Source organism: Corella eumyota, chromosome 7 (assembly GCF_963082875.1).
Source record: "Corella eumyota chromosome 7, kaCorEumy4.1, whole genome shotgun sequence".
In the NCBI taxonomy this organism is placed as follows: Eukaryota; Metazoa; Chordata; class Ascidiacea; order Phlebobranchia; family Corellidae; genus Corella; species Corella eumyota.
Genome location: NC_137496.1, coordinates 2,264,738 through 2,287,309, shown reverse-complemented (window position 1 = coordinate 2,287,309; position 22,572 = coordinate 2,264,738). Strand labels below are relative to the sequence as shown.

Below are 22,572 nucleotides of genomic sequence, written 5' to 3'. Positions count from 1 at the left end.
TTTAAAATCTGTTGCGCTGGAGTCTAACTTCACGCCGGTCAATTTGCAATTGGTACTGCGTGAGGATAACCGTAAATGACGTCAAATCATAAAACGTTGTGAAAATTTCCGCAACAATTTGTAAACAAAAACAAACTTCCCTTTGTAGTAAAGTCATGAAGCGTGTTTCTAAAATTATCGCTTTGTTTGTGATTCGTAAACTAGTTTATCTGTTATTTGAAACTAGATACTTAAGGGAATTGGCAATTTAACATTAAAAGGTACGTTTAGTTTTTATTTAGGATAACAAAATTTAAAGCGAAGTTATTTAAAATTTGATATTAATTAAGGAAAGGCAGACAGGCAGAAAAGAAGCGTCTGAAAATTAGTAACCGTAATTTTTAATTCATATTCATACGATGTTTAGATCTGTTAAATCATTAGTTTTAAACAAATAATAAACAATAATGGATGACTTAAAACATCAAGTAATGATAAATCAATTCGCATTGGCTGCTGGCTGCCTTGCCAATGAAGCAAAAATACATTTAAAATCGTCCGAATGGCAATTTGAAGTAAGTGGACCTATTTTGTTTTTAAAAAACTAAAGGTTTATTATTTTTTATAAAAATTGTTTGTGTTTTTTTTTTTTTTAGATTGCATTAAGTAAATATTTTCAAGAGTCCGGAATTCCACATCAAAATAAACAACACCCAGTAAGTGCTCTTGCTGTAGCGCCTTTGAGTAAGGCGCTACAAACTATCATGACTTCCGGTTTATTATTTTTGACCTTTTACTAATTTGTAAATTTTTAAATTAAAATTTTAGTTACATCCACCCACAAATACTCCAGCTACACCCCCAGCTTTTCCTGATGCTTTGTTAGCCTTTTCTAAAATGCAAACCTCAGATAAAAATAAACAATCTAATAATGGACTTAGTTCACAACAAAGTCCTGTTACAACGCAAGCAGGGAAGCAGCCAATTCAACAAGGCTTTTATATGGTTTCAAGTAACTAAAAACTCCATGCTTATTACTATGCCATACAAGCATTACTTCTTTGTACTAAAAGTATGAACTTTTATAAATTAAAAGATTACACAAGATTTTTTACAACTTTTTGTAAAGTCATTAAAAAAATGAAAATGCCTTTTTAATATAATGTGGTTTCTTTACAATGTAGTGAAAAATAAGCCTAACTTATTACCACATCTTATATAAAATGTGTGTAAAATTGGGTTTTATTTTGATTGTTTCAAATTAACACTATTCAGAAGACAACCTATTTATTTTGTATAAATTAATTTTCTTTTGCCTTAACAGCACTAACCTTTTTTATTAAAGAACGTTACATAAAAAAATTTTCAACTCAATTTTTTGTTTAACCTTACTTGTGTACTGTATTTGAATTTTAAGTAATTGACCAAGACTTTACTGAGTTTTAATAATGTTATAACTTCTGATCATGTACTGTTTTGCTCAGTTTTTCTATCGTTAGAATCTTTTTGTGAATAAATATCTTGAACGTTAAATTAAATGTTTTGTATATAAATTTTAAGGTCATTTTATTTTCACATAAAATTTTTTTTGCCCTCCTTAAATTTTATTTGAGTTGCGCCTCTACTTACCTATAGGGTTTAGATATAAATAACTAAAATACCGTTCTTTTAATCAAGTTAAATATAAAATTTAGGGTTTTATATTTAATTATTTACATTCCTGTTATTTGTCGACAATGATGTAATGACGTAAAAAGTCGTCGCTGTTAATTCCGTTTATCCTAATTTAAATGACAGGTAAAATTTATCGCTAAAAACAATAATTTTAATGCATTTTGATCTAACTTTTTAATAGATTTATTAAAATAATATAAAATAAAAAAGTTGTTTTTATATATGCCTTTATCCTCGATGTGGAAAGGTCGACTTCACGACCTAAAAGAGTAACATTTGTTACTCCGACCAAGTTTATTTTAAATTGTGTTAATTTGTGGGTAAATAGGGTTAAATATTAAATTTTTTTTTTATTTTTGGTTCTAATATATTTGCATAATACATTTCTTACGTTTAAAATTTAGTTTAGAAAGGTATATATATTTGCATAAAAATTTAGTTTTTTGTGTAAGCCAGTCTCGAACGTGTACGCACGAGATTTTTTTCATTAAAAAAATGCACGCCTGGAATTGACGTTTTGCACGCCTGGTGTCTTAAAAAAATGTGCACGCGCAGTACTGACGCCTAAAACACGCTAACATATATCACGCGTGCACGCCTAGAACGGAAATTTTGGTACGCGTGCACGCGCGGTGACGCATTTTTTTACGCTTGCACGCACGAGATCTCGTCGAAAACTGCCCTACTTTCCAGACTGGTGTGTAAGAACTGTTTGACTGTCAGCCTGTATATATGCAAAAAGTCAGTTTGTTAAAAAAAATTCCAATATTTTACACAGTTTACCAGGCTTATACTTGATTTAGACTAACTAAAATTTTAGTATTTCGATTTATGTTTTTTTTAAGATTTCGATTTATGTTTTTTTAAGTGGTCTTTAGGTAGCCTAACACAATTTATTGTTGGGCTTAATAAAGGTCAAAAATGAAGTTGTGTGATTTGCCTGCCAACAGTGATGTTAAAATTGAAGAATCGAGTCCAAAACAAGTAGATCTGGGTTCATTGGATCTTAGTTCAACAGTTATTTCTGATAGGAATAGTGATACTTGGTACCGATTAAAACCTCGTTTAAATTACAAGACTGGGCCGATGTGTGATTTTCCGACAAGGATTGATCCAGAAAACTGGAAACCGATTACAGAAAAAGACCAAAAAGCACACGACGAGCGTCAAACCATAAGGGGACAACTGAGAAGAATATACTGGACAAAGTGCTACCATCCCGTCAATCACAAGTATTTTCAAGAAGCTACATCCAATATTGCAATGTCAAGATTGGAATTCGCTAAAACTGGATGGCACATTAAAGAAGTCGGCCAAATGAGTGGAAAGTTAGGTCTCTTATCTTTTTTGCTAACCATTGTTGCCCCTGTCGGGTTTTATGTGTGGTGCTTCCGGGATCATGGCATTCGTGAAAAAGGCTACTTTAAATCTGCTGTGGAAGACTAAACTTTTTTGTTATTTGAAAATATATTTTGCAAATTCATTTGTTTATTTGAAATATGGTGTTCAAATCGATATTTAAATGTTAAATTTTATTAATTCTAAAAAAAAAACTTAATTTTTTTTTGTGTGTTTAACCAAAATTTTAGGTGTTAGAACATTGATAAAATGTCTGTTGTTGATAAAGTGTTGGATAATTTGTATGGCAACAAAGAACCAGAAAAGGACCAAAACATCAAAGAAGAATGGCAACTTGTTGGAGCAAAAAAGTGTGTATATTTTAATCTTTAAAGTTGTTGCATTTGACGAATATACTTAAGTGTGTTGGTTTTAAAGAAATCTAAAAATTTGAATTAAATATCATTACTGTTTGTTTGGTATTGCCCTAGTATGTAAAAATAACTGCTTTTGTAGGGACTTGAAAAAATTACCATGTCGAAGAATATACTGTTCATTAGGAAAACCTGAAGATGTTGCAATGTACTTTGTTCGAGGAAAGTTTTATGTCATTAATGCCACATGCCCTCATTTGGGTGAGATTGGTTGTTGTTATATTATTCGTTTATATGCTATGTAAAACTATGTATAAGTGCACATTTAATAGTTTGGTGATTTCAGTTAACAATGTATATACATTTACGAAAATAAGTTTTATTTAAGGTGGAAGGTTGGACAAAATAAATGATATTGAAGATTTAGATTTGGATCCACCAATAGCAGTCTGCCCAAGACATTTTTATGAATTCAATCTTGAAACTGGAAAATGTGAACAAGGATTAACAGTTAGTTGTTTTATGTATTATTCTTGTTGTGGGAAGGTCGACTTCACCACTTTTATATAGAGTAACTTTAGTTATCCTAACCAAGTCTAAAGTTCCTTTTGGTAGTTAGGGATATTATTAATTATAATAGCCAATAATTAAACTACTGATTAAGTATTGACTCAACTGGAGTTTGTATAGTTTATACCACCGTACTTTAGGGTGCTACAGCATGAGAGCGGTCGGGATTGAATGTAGGACCTCATGTAGTGAAGCCGAGTGTTCTTTGTTTGCTATATCCCTGTGAAGTTGTTTACTATATACCTGTGAATTTTTTTTAATGATAATATGTTATGAAATTTTTTTTTTCTTTTGAAGGTAAGAACATATGAAGTGAAAATAGATACGAATGAAAATGTTTTTGTTTTACATTCTGGTAAGCTTTCACTACAACCATTTGACACCGAAATAGATTGAGATAAATATTTATTTTTAGTAGTTTTCGTTATTTTTTTAGCACAGTCTTGTGATATTTTCTATATGCAATTTATTTTTAACATTTTTAAATTAAATATATTTCTCTTTATATGCAAATGTTATTTTGTGTACTTCTTATTTCAGAAAGTTATTGATATAAAAAAGTGTTTTTTTTAAGAATGCAAAAGTTGTTGTTTTAATAATAAATATATTTATAATTTGATTAGTTTTAAGCAAACTCTTTACAAGATAGAACCCAATGTCAGCATATATTTTAAATAGCATCGACTTATGTTAGAATGATATTTAAATGAAATTTACATAAACATGTAACTTTTTGCCAATTTTAAAACAAATTCTTAGTCCAGCCAGCACGTAAAGATTTTGTTCAATTTTGTAATAAAGATTTTTATACTTATTATATTAAATTGTGTAAATAAATACAACACAAAGTACTACATTATAATATTCAGATTTGTTAAATAATATTAACCCAACTTACAAATATAAAAAAATAACAACCCTATTTCAGTGGCGTTGTACAAAAAACGTACAAATATTAAAAAATTTTCTTAAAGGGTAATATACATTATATTTTTGTCAAATACTATGTACATATATTAAATTTTTAATATAAAAATTCTTGTTAAATTGTGGCGTTTAAAACGGCGCCACTGCGCTGCCTCGTCTTTATCTGTGGGCAAATTTTTGTGTCTCGACTTCGTTTCTCTTTTCCCTAGCTAGGGCTAGTGAGCAATGTTAGACAAGTTACCAATATTGATTCTGCTAGTTGTTGTAATGTCAGATTGTAGCTATTCAAAATTGAGTTGCAGGCGGGAAGGTAAAAATGTTAATGGGGAACTGATACACAGATAAGATTGAAACTAATTAGATTTGACAAAAACGATTGTCCTAATTAGAAGTAAACAATGGTCAATTGTAAACAATAATAAGAAATAAATAAACAGTTGACAGACAATTGCCTGACAATGGACAATTGTATTTTATCTATTAGGTAATAGAACTGTTACAAAAATACTAATAAGCAAAGGCTAGCGCTTCTACGATACTTTAAACAATTTGAAAGATTTATAATTGGCTGTAACGTAGACGTGTATTATAATTTAGCATTTTGACTAAAATTTTGGGAATATTTTGATAATAAGAAGACATATTTTAAATAATAATTTTAATTAAATTTAACTCTATATTAAATTTTTGTAGTTATGCAATGTCTATTCGTTTTAAATTTATTAGAATGCGATATTAAGATAAATATGCAGATTAATATTGGTTTTTGGATATTTGGGTTGGGTGTGTTATTCTGTATGAATTAAGGCTTGGCTGTAACGTTTAGCTGGTTAATCATTGATTAAACTATTGGGAGGTCATCAAATAGTAAAACACCAGTTAGACAACATGATTTAATGGAAGTTATTACAATGTTCTCTGTAGAACAGTTTAGTTTGCTATTTTATGGTTGAGAATGTATAAAAAAATGGGATTTACATTTTTTATTAATTTTTTTTTTTTGGGAATTTGCTTAAATTAATTTTTACATTTTTTATTAATTTTTTTTTTTTTGGAATTTGGTTAAATTAAGTTAGGTAAAATTGCAAATGAAATATAAGATTTTTTTTAAAGTTAAATTGCTTTATTTTTTCCAAGTGATTACAACAAACTGGGATTAGTTTGAACAGATTGAATAAGTAGTTAATCTCCTCTTAAACTTTTTTAGATCCTACTTGACCATTGGCTATAGTTTGTAAATGGGTTTGGCAAGTTATTGTTTATTTTCTTTGTTCAACTTAATGTAAAATTCTAAACGTAAAATAACGTGTCTGTAAGAACCCCAATTAACATACTAATCATTTTTTGTAGAGGACAGTTTGGCATTGAAATATAATTAGTTTATTTAGTTAAAAATTAGTTATAAGTTTTAAATATTTTTTCTTATTTTTAAAAATACAATATAATTATTTTTTTAAATATATGAAATATAATTAAACCGCGATCGGTAGTTGTATAGAGTTAATCTTTCCGGCTTTTACATGGATTGATATGTTAATATACACCACTTGAAATCGAGACTATTCACTCTTGTATTTATACATAAATGTCGTTTATAATTATTTAACACAAGTGTACTAATAGAGTAGCCGTTTGTGTTAAGTGTTATATGTGTATTGAATAAAGTACAGGCATTTTACGTACTTATATTATGTCGGGGAATACATTTAAAACACACTAATTAGCATTTCGCATATGTTTAAACATAAAATGTGAACAGGATTTGGTATTTTTGAAGGGAATATAAATTATTACCTTTTTATGTATCGACAAAGTTCTTTTTATATCAGATCATTAACTGAAAACCGCAAATGAGATCAAAAGGAAACGAAAAGTAAAGATAAAGAAACCGCGTTTCATTATATTCGTAGGCATAAAGTTATGTCAATATTAGTTTGAAATTGAAAATTTCAAAGTAAAATATTATTGTTTCCTTGTGTGTGGTTTCGTTTTATTTCATTAACAAAAATCTAAGCTTTAAAATTGCCAACCTTTTTAGGATTCAAATTTTGTAAAAAAATTAAATTTTTTTAAAAATTGATGTACCAAAAGTGACGTCATTTTTCGCATGTTTTCGATCGCGCGATCTAGTTTGAGATGACGTCATTCCGGAATTCGTAAGATTGTCGTAAAGTTTAACAGACCGTGTCTTCATGTTTCACTACTCGAATTTTCGAATCGTAAAATTTTGTATTTTTTGTTTGTTCATTTAGTGGCAAACCATATGGTACATACTTATAAATATATCACACATTTTTGATTGGTTATAAGCTGACAGAAATTGTTTAAAATACCTGCAGGATTTTAATTTAATTTTTAGGATTTATAAAGTAATTCCCAACATTTTAATACACATAAATAAACAAACTTAACTGAATCTATTCCTTTTAAACCGCGTGTTTGTCTTGAGGGAATGTAAGTGCAGTTTTCAATTCACATTCCTGTTGGTATTAAAATAATTTACCTGTTTTATTAATATAGGCTGTTTGCATAGGTCATATTGAATTTAAAGTTAGGTTTTGTTTTTTGTATACGTTTTAGAATAAAATATATTGTGGTTGGATTATTTAGTTTTTTTAAATTTCGACTCGAATTGAATTTATGAGCCTTCAGGACAGTAGTTTAATATATATGATTATCTTTTAAATTATATCATTTTGGCCTAAAAAGAATAACTTGACGGTATTCCGAATTAGGTAGGTTGTAATTTTTGCCACGAATATCACAATTATATTTAAGCTATTTTATTGTTTATAGGTTTTTTAAATTAAAAGTTGTTTATTTTGTACACGATCAGGTTTAAATGTTTAATGAAAAAATGTGTTTTAAATATTGCGCCCGTGTGATTGTGATCGTATTAGTTCATTGTTAAAATTGTTGGCTGGACAATGGCGACTCGATTTTTATTGACTCAATGTTCATTGTTACAACCAATTGTAAAATCAAATGGACTGATTTAGCTGTCAATTGCCTATTTGATTGTTAAGGAGTTATGTGTTATTATAAAAAATCAAGCTATGAGTATAATTAATTAGCTTATATAGACTTGTTGTTTCTTTACGCAACGCTTCGTGCAACTGCAATTTCAGGTATTAGCTTACAAAGTGTTTGTGTATCAGGTTGTACGCATTTAAACCAGTGTTAAAGCTGTTTTTTAGTAAAACTTCCCACTGTGATCACTTACAAATTAAGTTTTCGCTCTAGTTAGTTTTATATTAGTTTGTTTTACGACCAACGTTTTGCGTCATCCGTAAAATTAAAAAGTTTTATTTTGCTAAAGTTCAGTGAGACGTAAAGTTATTTGGTAATGGAAGTTTTTTTTTATGTATATATCTTTATCCTCGATGTGGAAAGGTCGAATGCTCGACCTAAATAAAGAGTAACATCAGTTACTCCGACCCAGTCTCGAGTTGCCTTTAGCAGTCTGGGATATTATAGAGATTATAATTGCCCGGTAGTTATGCTGCTGATTAAGTGCTGGCTCAGCAGGAGTTAATACCGTTTATAACGCCTTAATCTAGGGCGCTACAGCATGAGAGCAGTGGAAATTAAACCTACGACTTCATGGTGGTGTAGCAAGTGTTCTTACCCATACATTTTTCGGTTAAAAAAAGAAGAAATACCTTTTAGGTAAAAACTAAAATTTTTCTTTTTGCTACAACGATTTGTATCACAGGGTTAGAAAAAAAACTGTATAAGTAAAAAGTTTAAGTTTCTTTTTCGCTACAACGATTTGTATCACAGTGTTGTTGTCTGATTATAAATAAAAGGCACTAAAAAGCAAGTTTACGTTAAAGATGCTTACGAAAAAGTTAAGTTGCTATTCAAGTTTAAAATTTTAAAGCCTTAACAAAAGCTTTGAGAAATTCTACAAATATTTATCAAGAGAAAGCAAAACACAACAAAAACTCCTCGCTTTTGGACGTACATATCGCTTTACTACGCTTCCAAAGCGTTCGTAGCCGTTTATATTATAACAAACTCATTTTGTTAGATCGGTATTTGCAAGGGCGCTTATTAAGTGTATACCACTTTTATCCAACGCAGATAAATAAGCCACAAAATGAGAGTTCTACCGCCCCAGGCATGTTAACATGAATTGTACAACCGCTTCTTTATTTCGACATTTTTGTTGCGTTGCCATCAGATAAATCAAATGCTACGTTTTATAATACGCAATAAAATAATTTTGCTAATTTTATAAATTGCAAAAAGTTTTAGATCATCATATTAAAACATGAGATATATATATGTTAAAAACAATTATGTTACATATACTTTTTGTTTAAATTAATAAAAAGTTGTAAACAAAATAGGTGCTGAATAGTTGCTTTAAAATTGAGATTAAAATCAGTTTAAAAATGTCAAAGATTTTAGCTGAAGCTGTAAAAAAGATGAAGTGTTTTTATTGCAGTTTGTTTTCTATGGTTGAGTAGTTATTTTGTGCAAAACCTTTTCACTGTAATGGTCGATTTAAATTGAACTACAACAAAATAGCACAGGAATGTATTTTTATTTCGTTTCAAACTCTTAATGTTATTGTAGGCAAATAAAAACCATTTGTTTTTTTATAAAAATTTTTTTTCAAATTTGCAACAACGAAAACGTTTATAACATACTTTATATGTAATTTTTAAATATGATTTTTTTTTGTAAATTTGACAGTTTTTAGTAAGTTTTATTTTAAGAATTGTAAAGTGTAAAGCATCACTCGGATTACTTAGTTTGGATTTTATCATAGAAAAATGTTATGATGGATACGATTGAGTTAATTCCTGGGTTGGTTTTTGAAAGAATAAGTGATACCACTTCCCCTCCTTCTTCTACTTTATCTGTAAGTTTGTAAAAAAATTTATTAAAATATTAATTTAATTATATTCTATTTTTATATGAAAAGTTAAATAAAATAATTTAGGGGGAAATTTAAATTTGAATTTAATTAAATTTAGTAAAACAATTGTTATATATATTATTTTTTATATTTTATACAATATTATCTGTTAGTATGTCTAAGTAGTCATTTTTGGTTTAGATTTTTTATAGACTCTATTATGTTAGTGTAATGTTACATAAAATTTAATTAAAAACTTTTTCTAAATGTGAAAATGCATGACTCTTAAATTTATTAGTAAATTTAGAGAAAACTGGTTTGCATGGTACAGCCTAACATTTATATTTAAACTATTTTTTAGGTCCTGATTTATAAATTAAAAATTAAATTCACAAATTTTAACTTAACATCATCGTGTTTCTACTTTAACTAAATATTTTTGCAGATTGTTTTCGAGGGGAAACTACAGTAATAATAAAAGACTTACATCTAGAATGTATGCATTGCTAAGTACCTTTGCAAAACCTTAAACTATTTTCTACTTACGCTTTTACTAAAACATACTAATCATTTTGAAATGCTTAGCTTTTAGTAATTTTTTGACTAACAAGAGCTTTCTTCTAGTGATAGATTTGCATGGTTTGCTGTTAGAGTAGACATAAAATATAAGCAGTTACTTTTAAATAATTGGTGCCTGATTTGACTCTGATTGGTAGTGGTATGCAGTAGCCTTTTTATTTTTAAATAATTTTATTTTTTAATAGGCCTATAATATATTTTATGTGATGGGCTATATATTTTATTACAAAGTTGTAAAAAATGTTAAAAAATTTTTTATTGCATGAATTTAAATTTTTTTTGAATTTAAAAAAGAACTGGAGGTAGCTTTATTTTTAAGTAAAAATTTGTGCATGTCAAAATGTTCAGGTTTTTGCTGTTTTAGTTTGATTGATTGCTACAGCACTAGGGGCTTTACGACTTGATTAATATTTATGACAATTAGATTTTTTTAAACTTATAATTTTTGTTTTAGTTTTGCTGCAATTTAATGAACTTTAAATATTTAAAAAAAAATTTTTTTAAATTTAATTTTAAATTAATTTTAAATTTTTTATAAAAATTTTCAATCTATGAAATATTGTGATTTTTAATTTTCTATTTAAAATTTTTTTTAAACAGTTTAACTCAGCTCCTCCAGGCCGAAGTTCTCTACCTGGAAACTTAACCCGGCAACCTTACCATACAAACACTTTACCAAGCTCTCGAAAAAACAAACCAAGCACGTTACTATCTCCTACATCTCCGTCTAAAAAGCGAGCCACTTCTCCTGCTCAACTACCACAGCAGCAGAGTAAACCTTCCAAGATGGAGCCAAGGAATGATCGTGGATATTATTCTTTGGGCTCTGGGGTAGCAAAAGCTTCTCGCTTGATGAAATCACAAAATAACAAACCGAATGGGGGTGATTATGGGGTGGCGGTCAGCATAAAAGGAATTAAAGGTGAATCGAATTCGGTTGGAAGAAAAAAATATTTTACTATAAATAATAATAATATTTTAATAATAAATATATAGTATTACTTAAGTAAGGATACCATAATTTTGCTTGCTACATATTTTTTATTTTGTTTTTATAAACTTTAATTTTTTAGGTCATCCATTCGTTATACTTGAAGACAAAGAGAACCACCGCCACATGGTGGCAGCACCTGATCCTGCTGAGAGCGACAATTCCTCCGATCAAGAAGTTGTAACAAATGGCCACACTCAAACAGGTTTACCAAAACATTATTTAATAAAATTTTTTTTATAAATATTTATAAACTTTTGAATAAGTTTCAAATTATTTAATTAAAAAAAAGTTTGAAAATTGTGTTTGCACCTGCAAAAATAATTAAAAATTTAGTAAATAAATAAAAAAATTAAACTTATATATTTGTTTAAGAAATTTATATGAGATTTTTGATTATAAAAATTGCTGGTTTGGTTTTTGTAATTAACGTTTATTATAAACTGTCAGTTTAGTAATTTCTTTTGTCATTTCTTTTGTAATGTATAAATCCCCAATGTCTACTTCACGTAACTCCCAAATGACATTCTATAAAGTTACCAAACAAGCTATTAAGTTGTTATACAATTTCCTATTTTCTAGACTATTTCCTGAATGTGGTAAAGTAATCTATTTATATTTTTAGTTTTTAGTTAAAACTTTTAAATCTTTGTATTTTGCGCTTCACTGTTTTACTTTAGCTGAATTTTTGTTTATTTTACGGTTCTTGCATAATAAATATTTGGATGGTGATATATGCGTTTAAAGGTTTAAACAACGTAATGTCAAATCTACTATTTACCAAAAAGCGTGTTGTTCGTTTTTTTGCCTTATTTGTTAAACAGTTTTATTTTTATTTTTTTATTTAATTTTTTTTTCAAGTAAAAAGTTTTTTTTTTTTTTTTTTACAAGTAAAAAGAACTCATAAAACAACTTGAATAAACTCTCTTAATACCCTTTTTAATTTTGTTGTACTTCACAGTTTAAATTTTTTGGAGAATCATAAAGTATATTTTGTTGATAACATTGCCTTATTTGTTGATAACATTGTTAAGATATTAAATAGCATAACTTGAAATATTTTTAGATTCGCCATCTCCAACGCCAGTTGCCCCACCAAGACGGTCTGGACAACCTAAAGATTACAAAAATTCCAACTACAAGGCTTCAAATGAGCCTTATCACTCTCCAAACACTTATCACAGACCAAGGACAGTAAACCATCAGCCTGTCAGCTCTGTTAATTCAACACCGCCTCTTAACAGACAGCCTGGTCGTGTGAATCCACATAGCGAACAACTTGTAAAAGTAAGTATATGTTATCATTGCTCGAATATATTTAATTTTGAAACATATTATTATTGGCATTGTTTCTTCCACTGTCTTGTAAACCATTAGGTTTCATCCATTTTTGTTTTTGTATGCATAAATTTCATAAATTTTAGTATGTTGTTATCTTGATACGTAGGGAATATATTCGTAAATTATTTATTACTAATTACTAAGTAATGGGTGGTAGTTTATAAAAGTTTTTACAACGCATTTAACTATTAAAATTAAGTCTAATATATATCATGATAGGTTTAACTTGAAAACTGGTTAAAAATATATTTTTGTTTGTTTATTTATTAAAACGCTTGTTTGTTTATTACATTTGAAGGTCGTTATGAACTTAAATCTAATAAATTTTTTGGTCTAAGTAAATTTTAAATCACAATTTAGCCATCTGAGATCAAGGCATCCCAACCGAAGTCTTCTACACTTCATATGAGATCTCCACGATCTCGGACGTCACATGAAAGATCTCAAACTCTTCCAAGAAAAGATAATCGTTCCAGAAGCATGTCTCCCAACCGAGCAATGGCTTACAACAAAAAGAACAGGTTTCTTAAAAAAATGAGTGTATGCTTGCTTATAATTTTTTTTGATTGTAAAGTCGTTTATGTACGATTGTCAGTACACACTAATTATATTTTTGCGTAATAAATATAATAGCAAAAATTTGCCAAAAAAAAATATTTAAAAATCATAAATTAGGGTTTAGAGTTTAACTTTTAAAAATGTTAAACATTTAATAATTATCGTGAAGCTTGTTTGACTTTTACAGTGACTTATTAAGCAAACTGCATATTGCCTTAATGTTGTCAACGACACTTTTACCAAAATATGTCCATACGAAAAAGAATCACGTTTATATTATCAAAGAAAAAATATTTTAAAATGTAAATATTTACATAAATCTTGTTTAGATCGAGAAGTATGTCTCCACCAAGAAAGTTTAAAGCAAAGAGAGTGGATGATAATAACGTTCAACCTGTTTCAAGCTTAATTGGATTTTTTGAAACCACACCAGAGCACGAAATTTCCAAAGTAAATTATAATATTTAAAAGTTTTTTCTTAGAATTTAAAAAAAGTTTTTAGAATTTATGCTTAAGTTATGCAAATAGCAATTTGAATTGAAGTAAAAATGCCAATGCAAATAAAACTATCTTTCGTTTATATATTTACATAAAGGAGTGTAGCTCTTACACCTTTATTTAGAAATGAAAATTATAGATGATAAAATTGTTTAATACTCAGAACTATTTGAAATAGTTTTAATATTATTTTTATTATTTCTTTTGTGTATTTAGACTCATCCAGATAAAGTACCATTAATCGATCGAAAAAGACCAGCCAGTGTACCACCAAAGACCAAATATTCACCATACTCATCACCCGCCAGCAGCAATTCAACAAACACCTCGTAAAATAATTTCTAAATATTTTAAAAATAATTTACTAACTAGGTAGGTATAGTACATACTTATACATAAACTGTTGTGATGTAATAATCATTCTAATTTTAGCACATCACAACGAAGCCCACAAAGATCCTACAACAATCGACCCAAGTTTGAGAGTAAGGAAGTAGACGTTACTCCAGATTCGCTGAAGAAAAATCTGACAATTACAACCGCTACAGTGCCAACTAAACCCGGTTCTGTTCCTGCAGGAAGGTATCGCAATTTGTTATTTATTGTGTTTCACCAGTAAATAAGAAAGTTTAAATATTTTGACAATATATCTTCAGATATTTTGCTCTAACTTCTCCTGCTGCAACATCTCGTGCCTCTAAACCTTTCCCCCAATCCTCTCCCAGATTGGCTCATCTTAAGAGCGGCAAGGATGACAACTCCTCCCATCTCTCCTCATCCACCGGATCATCAGAGACAGGGATGACGACTGATGAAGGAACTTTAAATATTTTGAGCGATGACCACCAGAATTCTCCATCTCATATTTATTCCAGGGATTTAAAACCGGTTGCCAATAAACCATGGGATGTTAAAACCAGGGAACCAGTTAAACGAAACACCAACCGAAGTGGTGTCTTGTCCGAACCACTAACCAAACCAAGCAACACTGGTCAAATGTATGGTGAAAAGGCACCGTGGAAAGGTAGGGTGGTGTTCGAAGTGTTTTTTATTAACCAATATTTTCAATTTTTGGTTTTAACCTAACCCCATTTTACTTTTTGTTGCTGGTTAATTTGAAAACAACCATAACACCAAATCAAAATTTTGTTTTCATTTTTTTCACATGAACATGTAACAACATTACTTTTATTATAGAATCACTTGTGCACCATTATGGCACTTTGTTTTAAGTTAGAAGGATATTATATTAGGAGCTTCAACTATATAATTTAAAGTTGTGTTGACTATTTTGCCACATGTTGGTATTTTTGTTTATGTTTATTTCTTATTTAGACCTACCAGGTTATAGGCCTGTTAATCCAGCTCTGACTAAAGCACAAAAGGAACAAATTTTTAATAACGTAAAGCAAGACTACTTTGTACAAACTGAAAGAGTTGATATTAGCCTGGTTCAGAATCATAATATTAGCTCTCGAAAAATCGTATTGACTCCGCCAAAAGGTTATAGCGCCGTGGTGTTTTGTTGTATAATGAAATATTTGGCTGTTGTTTTGCCTGGCTTATGTAAAAGAAATTCGTTTGTGGTCAAGTCAAGTTGAAGTGTTTTCGTTTATTGTTAAATTAAGACAAATTGTGAAGTACGCATGTCTCCAAAATACAGGCTAATTAATTGGTCTAACTACAAATTTTAGTACAGCAATGCGCTTTATTAAATAACTAAGGTGTTGGCGAATACCGCTTTTTTGCAACAACCGCTAATTAAAAATGTTGTGAGATAAATAATTAGAATTCTGAACATCTTTAAGGTAATAAAAAACCATCACAAGTTAAGCAAGACTGGAGAGACTTGGTTGCCAAGGTGATAGAAGCTGAAGTTGTTCCCAAAAAAGTCCAAGAAGAAAAATTTGAACAAAAGTCTATGCCCAAATTAAAATCTGCGTCTGTTTCCGCATTGGCTTCTTTGTTGTCTCTAGGTGAATTATATATATAAAGAAAAATATGGGTTAATTTAAAAACTGTTTAATATACTCTATTCAGTTATAACTAGTTAGAATGTTGTAAGAAAAGCAATTTAAGCCTTTTGTTATTAAATATAGATGGTCGTCTTAAGGAATTTTCTTCCCGTAATCGCACTCCCGACAAAGGTGATAAAATTTAATTAATAAGTAATTCAAGAAACATTTTTAGAATCTTGATCAAAGTTTTAAAGACTCTGAAATGTGTTCAAGGTTTAGCACATTATGTCTACACCAAGTACATAATACAAAACATCACAATTTTTAGATTTCAAACGTGCAGGAAAAATAGTTATTGAAAGAATTGTTGCTAAAACAGTCGAAAAGCCTGAGTTATCGCCAAATTTTGACAGTGTTTTTGAAGGTGAAGTTTCGTTGAATGTGCCTTGTATATATAATCCTTAATCTAAAGCAAAAAATAACTCAATTGATTATACAAGATTTGATTGAAAAATATGTCAGACGGTCTTGTTTGATATTTATAATGGTTCTTACTTTACTAATTTGTATGGCTTTAGTTTAATTACTGACATAGCTTATTGGTCATTTGATTTTGTGTTTTGTAGCCTTTTGTTCTGTAGCTTCAATTGTTATTAATTTAAGCATAAAGTTAATTTATCAAGTGTTGATGCGGTTCAAGATTTTATAGAAAATTCCTATTTAATGCTTGGAGTTTTATTTTATTAATTAACTGCTGTAGCCTGTAATTAGTTAGTGTAATAATTATATAAGCATTTTTAATAATCAACATAATAACAGACAAGTAATTGTAATATTCACTTTGCATGTTTTGTTTAATCGTTTTCACTGTAATTCAGTAACTAATTTCATCATTGGCTGCATGTATTAAACAACATTCATTGTGCATAATTTCACACAACTTTTATTATTATTATTATTATTTAATTGACGTTTTTACTTAATTTTTCACTAGATATGTAACTAAAAAAAGTTGTCGCATTAAAATTTTTAGTTAAAATTTGTAAATGCTAATAATTAACAACAGGCAACTTGTTTAGATACGCCACGAAAACCAAGAGAGGATACAAAAAATACTGTTCCTCCTAAAACTGTTGTAAGTAAGGCCAAGATTATTGGACCGAGCCATCAGTTGTTGAAAAAGACAAAAAGAAAAAGAAATGCTCAAAAAGTTTCTACATCGAACCCTAATAGCCGAGGTATGTAAAATAATTTATTCGTCATTTTTGGGTAAAACCAAGTCATTGGCATATTTCAAAAACGTTTTTTTTCTAGCATCAAGTGTCTGTGAAGATTACAGCGATTTTGAATACTCGGATGCAGAATCACTTGGTGTCTCACTACGTATCACTGACGACGAGTATGATACAAAGGTAAAAATTATGAGGTTTAAAGCAAACAAATTGCATTACCCGTTAGCATGTGTACACACTACTACTTCTAAAATTTAAATTGTTTATATGTATATATATATATATATGTGTGTGTGTGTGTGTTTGATTGTGTAGTTTTTTGTAATAATCTGAGTGGAGACAATATTTTTATTGACTTTTTTTTATAATTTTGTTAACCTATTTGTGTTTTTATTTAGAGTAAAAACAGTGATTCAAGACCTAACTCTCGTCACGAATATTTGCTATCTCCAGGAAGGTAAAGAATTTATATAAGTTTATATGTACAATATTACTTGTTAAGATAATATTATTTAATACATGTTTTTTTTTATAACTGTGCAAAATTGAAGGCTATAGTAAAATGTGTTTTGGTATGTTTACATATAGAAAAATACTCTTCTGTTTCGTTGATTTAAATTTTACCTAGACACATAAATGTTCTCCCTTCTATTTACTCTCGACCTTGATTTAAAAGATAATTATCTTGTTTGGTGAAGTAAGTGTCTCTTAACAAACCAATCCAAAGCCCTTACTGTCTATTTCCGAGTACTTGTATATTGTCTGTAATCTACGCTGTGATTGGCCACTTCACATTTTGAACAACCCAATCAAACGGCACTCGAAATCCATATTTTGTTTGTAGGGATAGAATAATATAGGCTTGTTTTTACTAAGCTCAAGTTTAAGAGGTTTTAAAGTGTTAAATTTGTTTCGATTTGTTTTTAAACGACGCATTTTAAAAAACTGTTTATTGTAACAGTTATGTCGAATGAGAAAGCAAAATTGGCGCTCTTTTTAAATGGTTGGTAATCCGTTAAATGTTCTTGGTTTTAAATTTTTGGACCACTTGTATTTTACCGTCCTTAAATGACCTCTTTTAGTTTACAATATTTGCAGAAAATACACTTTTGGTTCGCCCAGTTTTTTTTTTACTTTATTTTTTACTTTATATCGATCATTGAAAGAGTTACCATTTTTGCACGATAATTAAATTTATTTAAATTTTATTAGTGAGCATAACTATTCCGGTCTAAAGAAATCTCCGAGCATTGTCTTTGAGAAGATCAGCAGCCAGGATACAACTAAACATCCAGTTGAAACAACACAGGTGCCAAAAAATTTAATATAATGTAATTAAAAATCGACTTTAACTGTATTATATTATGTGGGATTCTATTTTAATTTTTAATGTGTAATTGAATAATTTATTACCACTAGTTTATTTCTAATGTACTTCATCGTTAATTAAATTAATAATAGATTGTTTCAACCACTTAGCCTGAATATTTTATTCTTTATTCAATTACATTAAAAAACACTTTATGTGGCTTTACATTTAATATAAAGTTTTTAAATGCAAAACTTATAATACAAAACTATGCTCAAGCAACCTTAACCTGCAAAGATTTATAAAAACTTTAACATATTTTGTTTTATTCGAAGGTTGACCATGATTACTTGTCGCCTAGTCATGATCCAACGGTTAAGGAGTTGCAAGAAAATATTACGGAACTAAGAAAAACTGTTAAAGAATTACAACAAACTGCTGATGTAATAAATACATTTTTTAAATATAATGAAATCACAGTTTTAGTACATTTACTAAACTCAAATTGTTTTAGGAAAATCTTCACAACTATGACTTGCTTAATGACCTTGAGAGAAAACTGCAGCAAGTGGAAAAAGAGAGGAATAATCTGGAGGATGAGATTGTGGAGGGAAGGAAGATGTTAAAGGATCTTGAAAGAAAGTTAAGTAATGCCCAGGAAGAAGTCTTTCAACTTCAGAATGCGTGAGTTTTTGGCTGCCACTCAGTAAAAATGATTTATCAAATTTTTTTGTAATGTTTATTTTTTATTTAGGGAAATTAGAGACCGGGTCACTATACAAGCTCAAGCCAAGGAACTTGAAGACATGAAAAATCAGCTCAACGAGATGGACACTGAACTTGAAAATCAACTTTCCTCTCAATCTGATAATGATAAGACAAGGGAAAATGAGTTAGCAGAGGTAATAAGACAAATTTTTCAGTAGACTTAACATTTTTGATGAAACAAACTTCAAGAAAAAAGTTTACTACGTTGTTTGTTAAAACATAAATAATTGCAGAAAATTGAAAAATTTTAATTTTAGTAGGGTTTAAGTAATTTATAATATTTTTTAAATGTAGAAACTGTCTGAACTGCAAAAAGATTTTGATGAGATGCGGACAAATCAAATGAAAAATGAAAAACTATTAAGGAGAAAAGAAGACGAACTTGCAAAAGCCAAACAGGTTAATTTTAAAAGGAAAATCTATTTAGTGATAGTAATATAAAAAAAATATATGCTTTATTCAAAAGTTTAACTAAGATTTTTTTGGTAAAATAAAATCACATTTAAATTGTTTTGTTCTTAGGCACTAAAGGAAGAGTCAGAAGGACATGATGAAGAAATTGATATGATGAGAAAAATGCACGAAGATGTTCTCTCAAGATTAAGGGATGAACTGGAAAATCTTAGACAAGTTTGTAATTTTTTTTTTTTACTATTCTTGTGTTTTGCTTAATTCAGTATTATTCAATGTTTCCCTTAGGAAAACATTAGTGCAGTTGATGCTCGACCTCTTCTGGAAGATCAAGTCTCTTCACTCAGGAACGAGGTTCAAAGGTTGAAAGATCACCAGGATAGAAGAAGGCACTCTTCTTCTTCTTCATCTTCATCAGAGAATAGTAGAAGGATGAACGATGATTTGTTAGAAGATGCTAGAGAGCAATTGAAGGTTGAATTTTTGGCATCTATATCTTTTTTTAGTTTTTTTAATACATTTACTTGTAATATTTTAACAAATTGATTGTACTTGTATAAACATGCTTGTATCAAGTTTAAAATGATTAAGTTTTAAATAGTTTAAACTTTTTAGCAATCCCACCATGAAGTTGAGCAACTGCAGGATGAGATTAAAGATCTTCAGGACAAAATTTACAATCTTGAATCAAATACCAGCAACTCACACTATCCAGTTGATAAACTTTATCAAGATATTGACAACTTAAAACAAGTAAAAAATTGTTCTGTTAGTTCACAATAAAAATATATATTGATTTTTTTTGGCTTGATTACTTATATATTCTGTTAATAACAGACTTAGTTGGATCTAAACGTTTTTCAATCTAAATTTATGACAGTTAAAAAAAAAACTTTTACAACTCACAGTACAATTTTTTTTTGTTTATTTAGGAAAAAAGGTCGTTGGAAGCTGACTTAAACTCTTTGGAAAAACAAAGAAGTACCTTGAAGGGTCAAGTTAAATCAGCCCAGTGTGACCGAGAGGAGGCTGAAAGACAGGTAAATTAAATATGATTTTTGCTATTTAAAAGTGAATTATTTTACTAAAATTGTCTTGTTGTTGGGTTTGTCATATAGGTTTGTTTAATATTTTAAATTTAAAGGTTCGAGATCTCGAATCAGAAAGTTCTAGATTAAAGGGACGAATACAAGAACTTGAGACAGAAGTTGAAAGATTGAAGAAAGAATTACTAAGAAATCGCAGAAATTTGGAAGTAAGTTGTTTTTGCAATAACACCGGCAGCGTGGTGTAGTGCTAAGAACACTTGCTACACCACCATGAGGTCGTGGGTTCAATCTCCATGCTCTCATGCTGTAGCGCCATTGAGTAAGGTGCTATAAACGGTATAAACTTCTGCTGAGCCAGCACTTAATTAGCAGCGTAATAATCGGGCAAATATAATCTATAAAATTCCAAACTGCCACAGGCAACTCGAGACTGGGTTGGAGTAACTGATGTTACTTTATGATTAGGTCGCGCATTCGACCTTCCCAGATCGAGGATAAAGATATATACAAAAAAAACTTGTTTAAGTATTAGTTGTCTAGAAGATAATTATAAAACCAAATAACTATTCACATACCTTCAGGCCCAAGTGTGTGATTTGGAACATCAAATGACGGAATCAGAGCAAAAAATGGCAGGCTTACATGCTGATAAAGCAAACCTTGAAAAACAATTGTCTGAAGCAAAGGTTAATAGTTTTAACTGTTTAGCTGCATGACTTATGCTGTTCATTTTTACATTCTTAATAAATTGCTTTCTGTGGTTTTTATTTTACTAATTATAAGCTTTTACTGAGAATATTTTTGTTTTTATCAATTTATTTTATTATTTTTTTTCTTTTTTGCATGAGCCTTTTTTTACTAATATTTTGGGCAATCTTCAAGCATGACCTTTGTTTAACCTCTTGACCTTAGGTCACAGTTGACCATCCCTCACTTGACACTCTTCTTTCTGACCTGCACGACCTTGAGCAACTTAAAATTTACCTTGAGGTTCAGTTGGAGAATGAGAAAAAGTTGGCCGAAACTCGAGAAGAAGAAATTTTTGATTTGATGGAAGAGGTAGAAGTATGGAAGCTCGTAGTTTCGTAATTTGTTGTAGAAAATTGTTTTATTGTAGAACTCATTGTAAAGTTTGGTTGATTGTAGAAATTTGTTAATTTGTAATAAAGTTGTTAAACTTTAATGTCTTAGAGTAAAATGTTGTACAACTTTGATTACAGGAGATTTAGAATATCTGTTGTGGGTTTCTGTTGTTTTGTAGTGATTGGTTTTGCAATTAGTTATAACATTTTTGCGATAAATATTTTTGATGTGATGTTAATAGTTTTTTATCTTTTTGATGCATGGTTTAATTTATCATTAGATATAGTGTGTTACTGTGTAAAAATACGTTTTTATGCAAGATTTTTTTGTTTTAAGTTTAACTAGCAGCACGGTTGGCTTTTGCATGAATATTATAGTACATATTTTTTTAATATATATATTAAAAACAATTATTTTTTTTTAACTTAACTTTAATTTGATTTTTTAAAAAAATATTAAAAAAAAAAAATATTAAAATTTAAAAAAAAAAATATTAAAAAAAATATTAAAATATTAAAAAAAAAAATATTAAAAAAAAATATTAAAAAAAATATTAAAAGCTAAAAAATATTAAAATTTTTTATAATACATTCGATAAACTTTTAAATATTTTTTAGTTGAGAAAGATGTCTTCTGCATCAGACACCGACGATCGAAATGAAACTCTTAAACAACTGGAAGAATTTAAGGAGAAAACTGCGAAAGAGTTGGAGCAAGTGAGGCTAGATGTGGAAGGAAAGTCAAGACTTTTAAGGGAAGCAGAAAGAAACAACAGCAAACTTCAGGAAGAAGTAAGTCTAAAATTTATTAAAAAAGGGCATTTTTTTATTTTTTATCTTTTGTTTAAAATGTGCTAAAATATTTTTTGGTGTTTTTTTTTAAAATTAGTTAAGAAGAATGGATATTGAGTTAGAAGAAGAGTTAAATGAAAGGGAATCAGCACTGGCAGAAAATAGTGATTTGGAACGTAAAAATTATGACCTGAAAACAAGTATGGCTCAAAAGAATATGGAAATAGAAGAAAAGGAACGAGAAGTTGAAAAATTGCAGGTATAACATTAAT

At 29.0% G+C, this 22,572-nt stretch overlaps 4 protein-coding genes across 9 annotated transcripts in view; all 4 read left to right on the top strand.

The window, feature by feature from the left end:
- The first annotated feature begins 152 nt into the window (after positions 1 to 152).
- Positions 153 to 1,438, top strand: LOC145759696 (UBA-like domain-containing protein 2). The gene is made up of 4 exons (XM_082573546.1): positions 153 to 260; positions 407 to 554; positions 636 to 695; positions 808 to 1,438. Exons 2-4 carry the CDS (start codon positions 447 to 449, stop codon positions 997 to 999), a joined length of 360 nt encoding a protein of 119 aa, XP_082429672.1. The 5' UTR covers positions 153 to 260; positions 407 to 446; the 3' UTR covers positions 1,000 to 1,438.
- A 1,038-nt stretch (positions 1,439 to 2,476) lies between these two features.
- Positions 2,477 to 3,242, top strand: LOC145759440 (uncharacterized). The gene has a single exon (XM_082573276.1). The coding sequence runs from the start codon at positions 2,575 to 2,577 to the stop codon at positions 3,097 to 3,099; it is 525 nt and encodes a 174-aa protein (XP_082429402.1). The 5' UTR covers positions 2,477 to 2,574; the 3' UTR covers positions 3,100 to 3,242.
- On the top strand, positions 3,242 to 4,548 carry LOC145759441 (uncharacterized). Its single transcript, XM_082573277.1, has 4 exons — positions 3,242 to 3,362; positions 3,508 to 3,626; positions 3,754 to 3,875; positions 4,233 to 4,548. Exons 1-4 carry the CDS (start codon positions 3,262 to 3,264, stop codon positions 4,329 to 4,331), a joined length of 441 nt encoding a protein of 146 aa, XP_082429403.1. The 5' UTR covers positions 3,242 to 3,261; the 3' UTR covers positions 4,332 to 4,548.
- A 5,023-nt stretch (positions 4,549 to 9,571) lies between these two features.
- LOC145759285 (uncharacterized) overlaps positions 9,572 to 22,572 on the top strand; it is a 35,626-nt gene continuing 22,625 nt past the window's right edge. For 3 of the 6 annotated variants that reach the window (XM_082573077.1, XM_082573076.1, XM_082573080.1), the window contains exons 1-30: positions 9,572 to 9,735; positions 10,912 to 11,233; positions 11,385 to 11,507; positions 12,369 to 12,589; positions 13,004 to 13,164; positions 13,531 to 13,651; positions 13,916 to 14,028; positions 14,132 to 14,281; positions 14,356 to 14,723; positions 15,035 to 15,202; positions 15,508 to 15,675; positions 15,799 to 15,846; positions 15,986 to 16,081; positions 16,737 to 16,895; positions 16,972 to 17,069; positions 17,288 to 17,346; positions 18,102 to 18,198; positions 18,534 to 18,641; positions 18,713 to 18,882; positions 18,953 to 19,100; positions 19,261 to 19,365; positions 19,489 to 19,596; positions 19,666 to 19,851; positions 19,993 to 20,130; positions 20,310 to 20,417; positions 20,522 to 20,632; positions 21,008 to 21,112; positions 21,339 to 21,485; positions 22,127 to 22,300; positions 22,398 to 22,559. In XM_082573077.1, coding sequence (XP_082429203.1) covers positions 9,652 to 9,735; positions 10,912 to 11,233; positions 11,385 to 11,507; positions 12,369 to 12,589; positions 13,004 to 13,164; positions 13,531 to 13,651; positions 13,916 to 14,028; positions 14,132 to 14,281; positions 14,356 to 14,723; positions 15,035 to 15,202; positions 15,508 to 15,675; positions 15,799 to 15,846; positions 15,986 to 16,081; positions 16,737 to 16,895; positions 16,972 to 17,069; positions 17,288 to 17,346; positions 18,102 to 18,198; positions 18,534 to 18,641; positions 18,713 to 18,882; positions 18,953 to 19,100; positions 19,261 to 19,365; positions 19,489 to 19,596; positions 19,666 to 19,851; positions 19,993 to 20,130; positions 20,310 to 20,417; positions 20,522 to 20,632; positions 21,008 to 21,112; positions 21,339 to 21,485; positions 22,127 to 22,300; positions 22,398 to 22,559 — 4,326 coding nt within the window. In that variant the 5' untranslated portion in view covers positions 9,572 to 9,651. The remainder of the gene's footprint in view (positions 9,736 to 10,911; positions 11,234 to 11,384; positions 11,508 to 12,368; positions 12,590 to 13,003; positions 13,165 to 13,530; positions 13,652 to 13,915; positions 14,029 to 14,131; positions 14,282 to 14,355; positions 14,724 to 15,034; positions 15,203 to 15,507; positions 15,676 to 15,798; positions 15,847 to 15,985; positions 16,082 to 16,736; positions 16,896 to 16,971; positions 17,070 to 17,287; positions 17,347 to 18,101; positions 18,199 to 18,533; positions 18,642 to 18,712; positions 18,883 to 18,952; positions 19,101 to 19,260; positions 19,366 to 19,488; positions 19,597 to 19,665; positions 19,852 to 19,992; positions 20,131 to 20,309; positions 20,418 to 20,521; positions 20,633 to 21,007; positions 21,113 to 21,338; positions 21,486 to 22,126; positions 22,301 to 22,397; positions 22,560 to 22,572) is intronic. The other 3 variants (XM_082573079.1, XM_082573078.1, XM_082573081.1) reach the window with 3 other exon arrangements.